Source organism: Orycteropus afer, unplaced genomic scaffold (genome assembly GCF_000298275.1).
Source record: "Orycteropus afer afer isolate SDZICR_OR568_19922 unplaced genomic scaffold, OryAfe1.0 scaffold00179, whole genome shotgun sequence".
Lineage (NCBI taxonomy): Eukaryota > Metazoa > Chordata > Mammalia > Tubulidentata > Orycteropodidae > Orycteropus > Orycteropus afer.
Window position 1 is genome coordinate 824073 of NW_006921766.1, and position 12901 is coordinate 836973.

At 55.5% G+C, this 12901-nt stretch overlaps 1 protein-coding gene across 1 annotated transcript in view; it reads right to left on the reverse strand.

Annotated features, from left to right (window-relative positions):
• AIRE (autoimmune regulator) overlaps positions 1 to 11260 on the reverse strand; it is a 15007-nt gene extending 3747 nt beyond the window's left edge. Inside the window, exons 1-12 of the mRNA XM_007947304.1 lie at positions 11141 to 11260; positions 10807 to 10981; positions 10389 to 10544; positions 9893 to 9967; positions 8446 to 8559; positions 7473 to 7624; positions 7172 to 7252; positions 6073 to 6188; positions 4873 to 4972; positions 4058 to 4240; positions 3038 to 3159; positions 2685 to 2787 (exon numbers count right to left, since the gene is read on the reverse strand). Coding sequence (XP_007945495.1) covers positions 2685 to 2787; positions 3038 to 3159; positions 4058 to 4240; positions 4873 to 4972; positions 6073 to 6188; positions 7172 to 7252; positions 7473 to 7624; positions 8446 to 8559; positions 9893 to 9967; positions 10389 to 10544; positions 10807 to 10981; positions 11141 to 11260 — 1497 coding nt within the window. The remainder of the gene's footprint in view (positions 1 to 2684; positions 2788 to 3037; positions 3160 to 4057; positions 4241 to 4872; positions 4973 to 6072; positions 6189 to 7171; positions 7253 to 7472; positions 7625 to 8445; positions 8560 to 9892; positions 9968 to 10388; positions 10545 to 10806; positions 10982 to 11140) is intronic.
• Between the last annotated feature and the right edge of the window lie 1641 nt (positions 11261 to 12901).

Here is a 12901-nt window from a genome sequence, read left to right on the forward strand (position 1 = left end):
AAAAAAAAAAAAAAGAAAAGGTCTGGAGGTGACACCCCACATTCACAGTGACTAGCCATGGGGGGGCAGGAGGAAGAGCAAAGATGGTGGGGGGTCTTGAACTTTTTTACTGTAAAACTAGCATATATTCTACAACACAAAGAATGAGTTTTTGCTGCTCAGGAAATAATAACGCAGTCATCAATAACTAAAGCAGCTATTGGGTAGAGCGACCCCAAAGGCTGTCTGGAGGAGGGGAGCTGGCTGGGTCTAGGACCCACAAGATGCAGAACCAGCAGGAAAATGAGAGGCTTCCAGAAGGGGCAAGTCAGCATGAGGAGTGAGCCTTGCACTTGGTTCTACACAAGCCCCACCCCTGTGGGCAGGGACTTGGCACAGTACTGTCCCAGCGCCTGCCCAAGAGATTGTGAAGGTTGGCCGCTGGGCAGGGGGTGGGATTTGTCACCATCACGTCCTGGGACCCCCAGAGATTTTCCAGGCCAGTGGAGAAAAGCAAAAGGAAGTCCTATATGGAGACACAGGGACCCTTACTGTCCTCTGCCCTCCTCCACACGTGAACTCAGGATGTGCTGCTCAGCTCCCAGACAAGCCCCCACCACCACTCTGCTGCTCATCGAGTAGATCCCTCCTTGACTTTCCAATGCGGTATCTCTACAGAAGTAGATTGCCCAATCTTCCTTCCAAGGAGTGGCTGGTGGGTTTGAACTATCAGCCCACTGGTTAGTAGTCAAGTGCCTTAGGCACTATGCCACCAGAGCACCACCAGAGCTCCATAGAGATACCGCCTTGGAAATCCAAGGAGGGATCAGCTTGACAACAGTGAGTTTGGTGTTTTTGGTTTAGTGCTTAGGGCGAGCTTCCTTCTTCAAGAGATTCATTACTGTCTCAGATTGAATTGTATCTCCTAAGTCCAGGGGTGAGATGATGATGAACTAAATACATGACCAGGACCAGGGCAAGGGAGAGAACTTTCCCAGAACATTCATACATACCCTTAGGAAAACTAAGGATGGTGACTTGAGTCACACACTCCAGCAAGGCAGGACTCATGATACATTCCATTCTAAACAGGCATACTCAAAACCAAACTCACTGCTGTGGAGTCGTTTCCGACTCATAGCAAACCCTCCTTGGGTTTCTGAGGCGGTATCTCTATGGAAGTAGATTGCCCAGCCTTCCTTCTGAGGAGTGGCTGGTGGGTTTAAACCACCAGCCTTCTGGTTAGCAGTCAAATGCCTTAGGCACTATGCCACCAGAGCTCCCTAAACAGGCAAAGAGACTATGATTTACAATACATCACAAAATGGATGATGATGGCTAGCAGGGCCACACTAAGCCATTTACTGCACTGAACTAGGTCATGATTCCCAGTATTGAATGGTTGTCCTCCATTTTGTGATCTGGTATAATTATCCTTCATTTTGTGATGTGTTATAAATCCTAACCTCTATATGTTAATGGGGAGCTCTGGTAGCATAGGGCCTAAGGCATTTGACTGCTACCAGAAGGCTGGCAGTTCAAACCCACCAGCTGCCCCTCAGAAGGAAGATTGGGTAATCTACTTCCATAGAGATACCTCCTTGGAAACCCAAGGAGGGAACACTATGAGTCAAATTCACTCCAGGGCAGTGAGTTTTTGTTTTGTTTTTGTTTTTTTTCTTAGTATATGTTAATGAAAGGAGCTGTGGTGGCACAGTGCCTAAGGTAACCAGAAAATTGGCAGTTCAAACCCATCAGCTGCTCCATGGAAGGAAATGGGGCAATCTACTTCTGTAAAGATTTACCTCCTTGGAAAATCAATGGGGAGCTCTGGTAGTATACTGCCTAAGGCATTTGACGGAGAGCTCTGGTAGCATAGTGCCTAAGGCACTTGACTGCTAACCAGAAGGCTGGTGGTTCAAACGCACCAGCCACTCCTCAGAAGGAAGGCTGGGCAATCTACTTCCATAGTGACACCACCTCAGAAACCCAAAGAGGGGTCACTATGAGTCGGGTCCGACCCGATAGCACATAACAACAACAACAACAATGGAAACCCAATGGGGGTCTCTATAAGAATCAACTTGAGGACAATGGGTTTGGTTTTGGGTACATGTTAAAGGACAGGATAAGTGTGAGGCGTATCTTGAGTTACAGCCTTACAAAAGGGCATGAATCAAGTCCTACTCTTTTCTCAAGTCACACTTTTGCTGAGTCACACCTTTTATCTTATAAGAAATAAAAGGACAGAACCAGAGAGAAGAGGGATCTCACTACCACCAAGCAAGGGCTGGGAGTGGAGCGCGTCCTTTGGAAGCAGGGTTCCTGCATTGAGAACCTCCTAGACCCAGGGGAAGACTGTTGCTAAGACACATGGACATCTCCAAGGAACAGTCAGGTACAAATGTTAAAAGGAGACATAGACCTTCCTCCTGAGCAAAGAGAAAAAGCCTTCCCCTAGAGTTGACGCCTTGAATTTGGACTTACAGCCTCCTAAATTGTGGGTACATTTCTGTTTGTTAAAGCCATCCACTTGTGGTATTTCTGTTACAGCAGCACTAGATGCAGTTACCAAAAAGGAGTTGATTTAAAAATCTATCAACAGTCAGTGGATATACCACAAACCATGAAGCTGCCTTCCAAATCCTCCAGCAGAGAATGAAAACCTCCCCCGACCGAGCACCGCCCCTCCAACCCCCACTGACCTTGGCTGGCCCAGGTGCCGACCCGGCAGGGCTTGGGGCTGGTGCTCCCTCCGCAAGGGATGGAGCAGAGTCTGCTGAGCAGGATTTGCAGCGCTGGACAGTCCTGTAACAGAGGGAGGATGGCGGAACTACTCTAGGTTGGGGCCTGCTGCTCCCACCAACCCTGAGCACCTACTGGGGTGAGGGGTAGTGGGAGTGATGGTAGACTCACGGTGGGGGGCTCTAGGCCTGCCCGCCCTCCCTCCCCTTCCTCAATATCCCACCGGGACTCCCACGTCTTTTTCTCCTCAGCCCGCTTCCCTGCACTCCCTCAGCCTCTCCGTAGTCCCCACCCCCCGCGCCCGTGCACTCACCCCGGATGGGCGACGCCTGAGGGGAAGTGACAGCGCAGGTGGAAGGCAGCGGCGCAGTGGGCGCACCTGAGCGCGTCTGCCCCGTCCCCGCACACGCCGCACCTCGCGCCGGGCGCCGCGCCCTGAAAACAGAGAACGCGGCCGTGACCCTGCAGCCTTCCAGGCTGTAGACCGAACCTGTGTTCCTCGCGCGGCTTCCTCACACGGGCTGGACCGCACTTCCGGGCGTGGGGAACCCAGCCAGGGCAGGTTAGAAATCAGCAACAGTGCCGCAGGACAGTGGGTCCTGAGGTTTCAGGGGGAGAGCAGGGAGTACCCCAGCACTTTCCAGGGTGCAGGCTTTAGGAACCAGATGCTCAGATCTCTTCCTCCTTGATGGGATTGGTCCCCTCACAGACCTGGACCAGGGGGCCCAGGATAGGGTCACCCAGAGAAAGCAAGAGGGGAGGCAAAGAATGGTGCAGGGCAGTGCAGGAGAGTGCTCTCCAACTTGCTGGGGCATCGCCCCTTTGTTATCTCACTTTTGTGACTAGAATTGTCAAGGAGCCCTGGTGGTGCAGTGCCTAAGGCATTTGACTACTAACCAAAGGCTGGAGGCTCACACCTACCAGCCACTCCTCCCCTAGGAGTTGAAATCAACTTGAGTTGGAATCGACTTTATCATAGTGAGTTTAGATTTTGGTTTGGTGGGAACTGTCACCATTCAGTGGCAGCCCTTCTGTGGCCTCCCCTCTGCTCTGAACTAAACCTTGCCCCTAAGGGCCCACAGGACCCCACCCCTTCTTTTCAGAGTGCTCTCCTTCAGCACCCAGCCATTCTGCCTCCCACCAGGCTGTTCTGGCTCCTCCTTCAGGATTCTCCTCCACAACTAATTCATAACCCTGATATTCCCAGCCTCAGCCTGGGTCCCTCCCTCACATAACTAGCTTATGTCACCTTTTCTCCTGTTTCTGGTTGTAGACTCCCCAATAGACCCTAAGCTTCCTGAAGACAGATACCTTGAGCCTTCAAGCCCCTCACCTGCTGTCCATCAGTATTTGCACATAGCAGGGGGCGCAGGGCAGAGGGGTCCAGCACTGGCAAAGGGAGTGTGGAGGGTGGGGGTAGCAGGTTCTTATAGGTGAGAGCAGTGTCCATCCCAGCTGGAGGCCCCTTGGGCAGGCCCCTGGCCTCCTCACCCACCGGCCTCAGTCCCAGTAGGACCTGGAACCAGAAGTCAGTGTTCAAAAGGGGCTGGCAGGGGACTTGCCCAACACCACCCAAGCAGCTAGTGAGAGCTAGGACTTGGGAGCCCAGGGAGCTGGTATGGTACCCAGACTGCTGGGAGAGGCCCATGTTTGCCTACTGGCTTTGTGGCTTCATGGCTGTATACCCTTCAGCAAAGTCCCCAGCCTTTCCCTTTCTAGAAAGGGATTACCCCATGGCCCTTAAGTGCTGTCAGGGACACAAGTAAACCCTTAGTACACAGGACATGTGAAGTACCCCTCAGGTCTCTATACTGCAACAGAAAGCTTAAAAGTATTGTTTGGGGAATTTGTCAGTGGTCAAATGGGGTCTCCTGTGTTGGGATGATAGAGCCAAGCCCCCACACACCCCAACTGGAAGCCCGAGTTGGCCAGAGTGTGGTCAGCTTTCCAATGGCCAGCATCTCCTGGAGCTTGACTCTAGAAAGCTGAGTCAGTGTGGTCTGGGACAGCAAGGCTGTGATTCTATAACCAGGGCAATCAGTGGCCACCCTGTGCAGGCCTGTCCCCATATGAGTGGACAGGAGGTAGGACTCCATAGGGGCAAAATGACAGGAGGGAGACCCAACCTGGGAGTGGGTCCATGCCTACCGGGCTCTCCACAAGTGGCTCATGGGGTCGAGGCTCCTCTGCATTGGGTGCATCCTTCAGGCCTCTTCCCTGGAGGCAGCTGGAGCACCTCCAGGTCCCACTGCCCATGTTGTCACCAGTTAGAGGTGTGGGAGGACAAGGCAGAAGAGACAACAAACTCTCGAACACACAAGACAAAGGAAGCCTCTTTTCACAGATATGGAAACCAACGCCCAGGCAGAGCCACACAGATGTGCTTAGGCCCTGCCTCCAGCTGCAGGGGCCTCCCACCACTGGTCAGTAAGAGACCCTGGGATGAGGGGGCATTCACCCCTGGTAGGTGAAGTCAGTGTCCCCCTGAGCGCTTCCCTGATGATCCCCAAGGATCCCCAACTCCTGCTCACCTCCAGTGGGCTATGCTGGCTTCCCTGGGCCTTGCCCTGGTGGTGAGGGCCTCCCTAAACTGGGATGTTTTATATTCCCAGGACCACCAATGTTTCTATAAAGGGGACAGTGGCCAGGAGAGTTGGAAGAGGTTGGTAGAACAAGTGGCCAGTGTCAGACAACAGCTAAGAGATGACCAAACCCTTCCTTTTAGAGATGGAGTGATAGAGACTCAGAGAGACATGATCTGCCTCAGGTCATGCCAGGAGCTAGGGCAAGGCTAGGGCTAGAGCTTGGTGTCCGGACTCCTGTCTGGTACTCTTCCCTACAGAGCACCCTGACTTTGGGAGCTGGTGGTAGAGGATAGATCTGGACAAGTGGTATTGATGGATGTTAGAAGGTGGACAGAGTTCTGGGCATGGGAAGATGGGTATCCACCAACCCTTGTGGGGTGCAGCTCTGGGCCTCTATGCTCCCCATCATGGGATGGGACTTTGCTTGGGGCAGATCAGCCGTACATGGGTATTTGAGCTGGTGGGTATGGGTTGAGACAGGAAAGGAAGGGTATTCTTTGCCTTGGGCATCCCTTCTGCCTGGCCCACCCTTAGGACCCTACTGGCCAGTGAGGCTAGATGGGGAGGCCTGATTGGAAAACCCCTAGTCCCTGCCCACAGCCCAGAGGCCTGAGTCAAGGCTCCCAGAAGGGCCTCCGTTTCCAACCTACGCAACACAAGGACTCTAGGGGAATTCCCCTTTGGGCTCAGGGCAGAGGTGGCTCTAAAGCAGGGTGGGGATGGCCAGGTGCAGTGTTGCAGATGATAAACATGCCAAGCTTACCTGGGGATCTCCCGGAGTGGCGGGCAGAGGCAGGCCAGGTGGAAGGCCCGGGGGCAGCCATCACAGCAGATAAGTTCTCCTCCATCTTGGCACACAGCACACTCATCCTCATTCTTCTGACACAGGAGAGACACCATCCAGATTCTCAGAATGGGCAGCCCCTCCCACTTGGACTCCTGGAGTCAGCGGGGCCTCACTGCACCAATGACTTCCACCAGTAGCATCTTGAGGACCCTGGATTCTCTGGGGTACCAAGATTCTCTCCCCTTCTTCCATGCTGGCTTTCATTTGCAAATTCTACCCCTATTGCACTCCCTGGAGTCCATAGTAGTCCCCTCCCTCTCTAAGATTCTAGACCCCCCGCCCCCCACATTTCCCCCAGGGTCTATCCCCTTTGAAAATGACCTTCAGACCCTGGCTTCTGTGAGTGATTCTGTACACCCACCTACACTCAACCCTTCTTTACAAAGGCAATGGTGAGACTGACCAGCAGTGTTTGTTGGCCCCAGATACCCACTTCTTCTTCACCTGAGACCCTCACCCTCCTTGGACCTTTGGATGGCATGGTGCACACTGCACCCTCAGGAGTCTCTCAGATGCCACCTCCTCCAGATGCCCTACCCACTGTGTACCAGGCTGTTCCCCATACTATCACCACCAGCCAGGACCCCTGAAAGACAATCTGGGTCCTGTTCTCACTGGAGTGTCAGGATTTGTAAGTGACAATGGTAGAAGCACACTGAGATGGTTCTACCTCATTAGAAATGGTGTTGGGAACTCAAGGATGAGCTTAATGCTTTGGTAGGCCCTTGTGCTCTTGACTCAGTAGCTCGGGTCCCACCTCCATGGACACAGCTGTGAGATATTCAGTACAGCTGGCTCATCCACTATGCTGTCCATGGTTTAAAAGCCTGAAGGACTTTACTTCCTCTAACTTATTGAATTTTTACAATTGTGTGTTATCAGAAAAAAAGAAATACTGTCTATAACAAACAAAGTCCAACCTTGTTACCCAAGTGCCCAGGACCAGGACAAATAAGAATCTGTTGCAAGGAATGGTGGGGGTGATGGGGACTCCCGTCATGGTCTGGGGCATTACCTGGTGGAGCTGGGACTCACTGGTCAGGGCAGCAGGGGTGGGGACCCTGCCCTGCTGCCCTAGCCTTGGGTCACCTCCACCCTGCAAGGGAAAAGAAGATGGTCACTATTGAGAGAGGTAGCCTGGGGAGGAGAAGGCCACATGGCTGGGATGGCAGGCATCTGTCTGTAACAGCTCCTAGCCCCACCCCATCCCCAGCAGAACTCCTAGCCCAGAGACTGTTGGGGGGGGGCAGAGGAGGAGGGGGCTGCCAAGGACCAGGCCTCCCTGAGGACAGACGGACAGACAGGTGGTACTTAACGGGGGCAATGCCCTGAGCTCCCTTGGCTCGGACCAGAGGCTTCAGGCTTCCACCACTTCGGGTTTTGTTCTTCCCACCACTGCTGCCGGGGTCTTCAAACTTGCTGGGAGTGTAAAACTCACCTCCCACCTGGATACACTTCTTGGAGCCACCTGGGTGAGAAGAGGTTAACTGGTCCTGGACCTCCCCTACCCAGCAGGTTCCTGCCTGGCTCCTTATGCAGGACCCCTGACTCTCGGGTGCACACATCTGCCAGCTTGCTGCTCGTCTTTCTCCACCCCACTCTTGGCCCAGTTAAGTCTTCAGCCAGATGCCGGACACAGGAGGGGTCTCTGCTGAGGGACCCTGGGGATAGTTCCTGGTGGGGTGAGACCAGGGCTACATCAGGTCCCAGGGTCTGATGGGCCCCCTGCCCTCAGGGTCTCAGCCTATGCCCCATATAGAGTCATGGCAGGGGCTATGTGTGAAGGACACAGTTGCACAGTGGCTCTGGCCCCAGTGGGCACCACGGTGCCCTGGGCAGACACTGACAGGCAGCTGCTAGCCCACCCTGTATGGGTCATCAGCCTGCTGGGGCTCATGGGAGGAGCTAGGTGGGTGAGAGGGGACCAGACCCTTCCTCACTTGGGAAACCCAGAAAGGTGGTGACGGGCGAAGGCAGGATGAGAAAAACCCAGGTAGATGGAGAGAAGGAGGTGCTGAAGGTGCTGGGAAGGTCAGAAGGTCTGCCCACAGACTTTAGGGGTCCTCATGGTCATGGAGGGGCTACTCCATGGATGAAAGTGATCCAGATGCACTGGGCATCCCATGCTGGGATGAAGCCCTGCACTGCTGGCCTTGAAGAAGGTCCCTGGACTTGGGCATGGTCTGCCCCTCCAAAGCCAGCAAAGCCACAAAGGGGTGATGTGTCTCTGGCAGCCTGGGCCTGCTCTCACTAGTTGCCTCCCTGATAGCCCCTGTCCCCCTCATGTACCTGACTCAAACACCTGCTGGATGAGGATTCCCTCCACGGCCCCACGGGCTCCTGGGACATCCCCAGAGGACATGGCTACAGCTCGCTGGACCGAGGCAGACATGGTCTGGATTCCTGAGAAAGGGACCACCCCAATAGGGGGCTGTCAATTGTGAGGGTGGCTCCTGAGCACCTCCTCTGTGCTGGGCAGGCGCAAGTGGCACCTGGCTTCAGAACTCTCCTTCCTTTTACCCAAGCGTTAGGGTGGGTTGGGGGTCAGGGACAGCCCTCCATATGAGGATAGTGTACATGTGAGTCCAGCCCCTTGACTGGTTAAGAGATGGGCCATGGTGGGGAAAGGGGTAGTGTCCACTGAAGTGGCAAGTATAAACTGGGACTATCCCTCCAGTGATACCTCCCTGTGCCAGTGCTAGGAGCACAGCAACATTTCCAGGCCCTCCCTCAGGTAAGCATGACAGAGTGGGAGAGACTGCTGGGGCTAAGTGCCACCAGGGTGGGAGGAGGCAGAAAAATGCCAGGTGTTGTCCAGCTTTGGGGCAAGGGATGCTGTATCAGGTAGCAGTGTCTGAACTGGCCTTGAAGGATGAATAAGGTTGGGTGTGTGGCCATGGGGGAGGGGCATCCCAGTCCCTAGAACAGCAGGATCAAGGGGGGGGGGATGCAGATGAGGGCAGCATTAGAAGTGGGGTGGAGGGTCTAGGCGGGGTGGGAGGCCTGGGAGGAAGCTGGGACTATCTGCTAGTGAGCTGCGGCAGATGAGGGGTGAGGCAGCAGTGCTTTTGAAGGTAGGCACCTTGCAGCACCATACCTGGAGGTTCCAGCTGCCAGGCTGGCTCCAGGCTGGGGTGTGGCTGGGAAGCCCTTATAGGATATACTGATTCCCAGGCTTACCCCAGAGGTTCCCACCCATCACCTAGGCACAGTCAGAAGACTCAGACCCAGCTGGGTTTGGGACCCCTGTATTTAGGATGGGTGGGCAGGGTCAAGAATGGACCTTGAGAGACCCATTCCTGTTGATCCAGGGGCACAATCAGGTCACATGAAGGCTGGGTTGGGCGAAGGCTAAAGATCCCTGTGAGCAACTGTTGGACCTGGGCTACCACGGGTGGGAGTGGGAAAGGGGCAGCAAGGGAAAAAGATTGTGGAAGCAGAGGGTAGATGAATGGACAGCTAAGTGGCTGTGGGGTGAGGTGGTCAGGAGAGAGGACGGCCCAGGGATGTTGTGTTGGGGAGGCTTGGGAGGAGGGTCTCAGGACCAGGGTGTTGTGGTGTGCATCACAGGGGTGTGGGTAACCAGCAAGCTCCTATATTGGCTCGAGGCACCTCTTTTTCCTGGGGCTGGCTATGTGGCCAAGGCTGCTAGGGTGAGACACATGGCCAGCTCAGTTCTGTGCCCAGGAGAAGCCCTTTGAGGGGGGTAGCCCCACCCCACAGGAACCTTACTCACCACTTCCCAGTGGGACACGCTGTAACTCAGTGCTGTTCTCTGGTTTCTTGGAGAGCTTGGCCTTGGTTTGGGAGCCTGGAGGGAGAGCTAGAGGCAGCCAGGAGGCTGGTCTAAAGGGGATGTAGGGGTGGAGCTAGGAGTTTTGGGTGGTGGGGATTAAAGGAGTGTTGTGGGGGGTGGAAGCGTTCAGGGGAAGTAGTCTTCATGGTCCCAGGTTCTAGTTTTCTCATCAGTAAAATGGAAACAAGCATTCACCTGTCTATTTCACAGGACCCTGGGGAAGTTAGCATTTGGAGCAGGAAGAAGCCTGAGGCCCACCCAGTAGGTCCAGTCAAGTACACAGAGGAGAAACAGTCAGATGGAGTGAGGTTGGGACTGCATTGAGGCCTCTGCAGCCCCAGCCAGTGCTGGTGGGACTGAAGCCAGTTGGGGTAAGGTGTGCCCAGGGGTTGTCAAGCTCCCCCAGGAGATTTTTCAGGAACTCCTCAATGAGTACCTGGGCTGGAGCTGCTCCTCGGGGGCAAAGCAGCTGGTGGCATGGCCCGAGACTCCTCCTGGGCCTTCCTCTTGGCAGGGGGTTTGGGGGGCAGCATGGAGGCCTTGGGCCCAGTAGGGGGTTTCCTCCCCTTCTTAGGCTGGCTGAGGTCTACATCTGCAGGTGAGGGTAGGAGCAGGGGCCAAGCCTCAGAGCCTTTTCTGGCCCTTGGGGGTGAGCTTCAGAGGTGGACATCCCCATTAAGGTGGAAAAGCCTCTCATAATCCAAGCTGGGCCCAGATGGTCACCGAGGGCCTACCCAGACCACCTCTCCACCTTCCAGCTCACAGTCCAGCAGGATTACATGGTTTCCCCAATCCCCAGGAAGCTGAGTCCACCAGAACTCAGAGGCCAACTCAGCACACACCACTGCCCTCACCTTTGGGGAAGCTGTCTAGGATGGGCTGCAGCCTACTATATCTCTCCAGGTTGTAGTCTTTGAAAAGAACCCTCCAGAAGTCCAGGATGGCTGTGTTGTCCTGGGTCAGGAGCCAGGAAAGGAGGGCGTGGAAGGCCTGGGGACAGCCTTCCCTGTCCTTCAGACTCATCGTCTCCTGAAGCAAGACCAGGTGAGCGCTTCTAGGCTCCCCTACCACCCCCAACGAGGTACTGAAGAGGCAGCAGGAGAAGTGGCACCTGTGCCCATCCCTAGGCTCATGGGCAGGGAGTGGAGAGAGCTGGGGTGTTGAAGGCGGGGGGCAGGGGTGGCCCACCTGGAACTTGTGTTCGGGCACCACGTCGTGGTCTGCTAGAGCGTGCAGCAGCGGGAAGGCGCTGTCCACTGCCACAGCTATCTCCGTGCGGTGCAACCTCAGGAGGCGGCGCAGCGCCATGTCAGCGCCAGGCCTTGCCTCACCTGCCATATGTTGGTCCTGGGCCCTGGGAGTCTCAAGGTCTTTCAGGTCTCAGGGTCCTAGGGGACGTGAAGTCCTGGGGGTTGTGGGGTCCTGGAGGTCGCAGAGTCTTGGGTCCTGATGGCCTTGAGGTTCACGGGGACCTGGGGGGGACCCAAGCTTGGAGGGCAGCGCCCCTCTGCGGCGGTGGCCCTTCGTCGAGCGGCGGGGTGGGGATGGGGTGGAGAAACCGCGCCCTCCAATTCCTTTCAAATCCCTCTCTCCCCGCCTAGGAGTCCCACATCTTCGGTCGCTGAATCTGTCAGTGTCTGGGAAGGTCCAGTCTTCCCGCTGCCCCTGCCCCACAGACTCTGGCGACCAAATGGAGAACTGGCCTCCTCCTGCGCCTCCCTCTTCTTCGGCTGAGCCCGCGCCCTTGTTATACCAGATTGTGCCTCGCAGAGGGCACAGGTCCGCCTGCCCGGGGCCAATCAGGGCCTTGACTGGGCTGGGGCCAGGGGGGCGGGGAGTGGAGAGAAACTTCCCTCTAAGATTAATAAAAAGGTCACCATCCACCCCAAGCCGCCCCTCCCTACCCGCAGTTTGCTCTTCTTTCCGTTGTAAATGAAGCTTCTGGTCTGGCTATCTTGCCCACAGGTGCTGTTGATCTGGGGCCTCAGGCTCCACTCTCACAAGGAGAGAACTGGGGCCTCTCACTTCCCCAGGTATGGCCCTGGCCAGGCACGCCATTCTGTACACAGAAGGCCCTGTTAAATTGGGAGCCAGGAAAGACAGATGCCCCCTACCTTACTTGAGGGTCAAATGTAGGGCACCAGTAGGTGTGGGCCTGGGTATGGGGCCCCAGCAGGCAAGCTGGGAAGGGGTGTGGGCAGTGCAAGTGCACTAAAGGAGAACCTGACATCCCCAAGGGCAACCTGCTTCTGTGTCATCTCCTTAGGGGGCTGGAGGGGAAGTAGTCATTATTGCCTTCACTCTTGTCTGGGAATTTTTGGTCAGGTCCCAAGTAGATAGACAGGTTCCTGCCTGGTGGAGGAGATGAGGTGCATCCTTGAGCAACTCTCTCTGGGCATCACCTTGAAGGTCTGGATTCTGAGCTTAGCATATCCTTGTGCAACTGTAACACTGGCCAGTCACTTTCTTTCTCTGAGCCTTGGTTCTAGGACTTCGTTGGTAGACCCCAGCTCTAACTCACCTTCCCTTCCAGTGTGTTAGAGTCCATAGCTTCAAGGAAAGCACCTGACCCATGGACAGATACTATCTGAGTACAGACCACGTGAGCTCCTTGACTGGCCCACTCTCTATGGGGGAGCCACTTTAGGGGTGTTCCAAAAGCTGGGTGACAGGCCGGGGGGGGGTGACGGTGGCATAGCTGGGCTAATGAGAAGATCCCAGGGAAGCCAGGAAAGCTTCCTAGAGGGGAGCCAGAGCTGGAGAGGGAAGCAGATAGGGTGGGAGGAGACCCCAGCCAAGCTTGTGCAGGCACAGAGGCCCAGCCAACAGGTGGCAGCAGGGCAAGGCCGTGAGAGTGAGATGTGGTCATTGAAGGGGAGGCCCACCCATCCATCTGTCTGTGCTGTCCAGCTGGGTAGGTGGACTTGGCCCATAGGCCACAGGGCCACC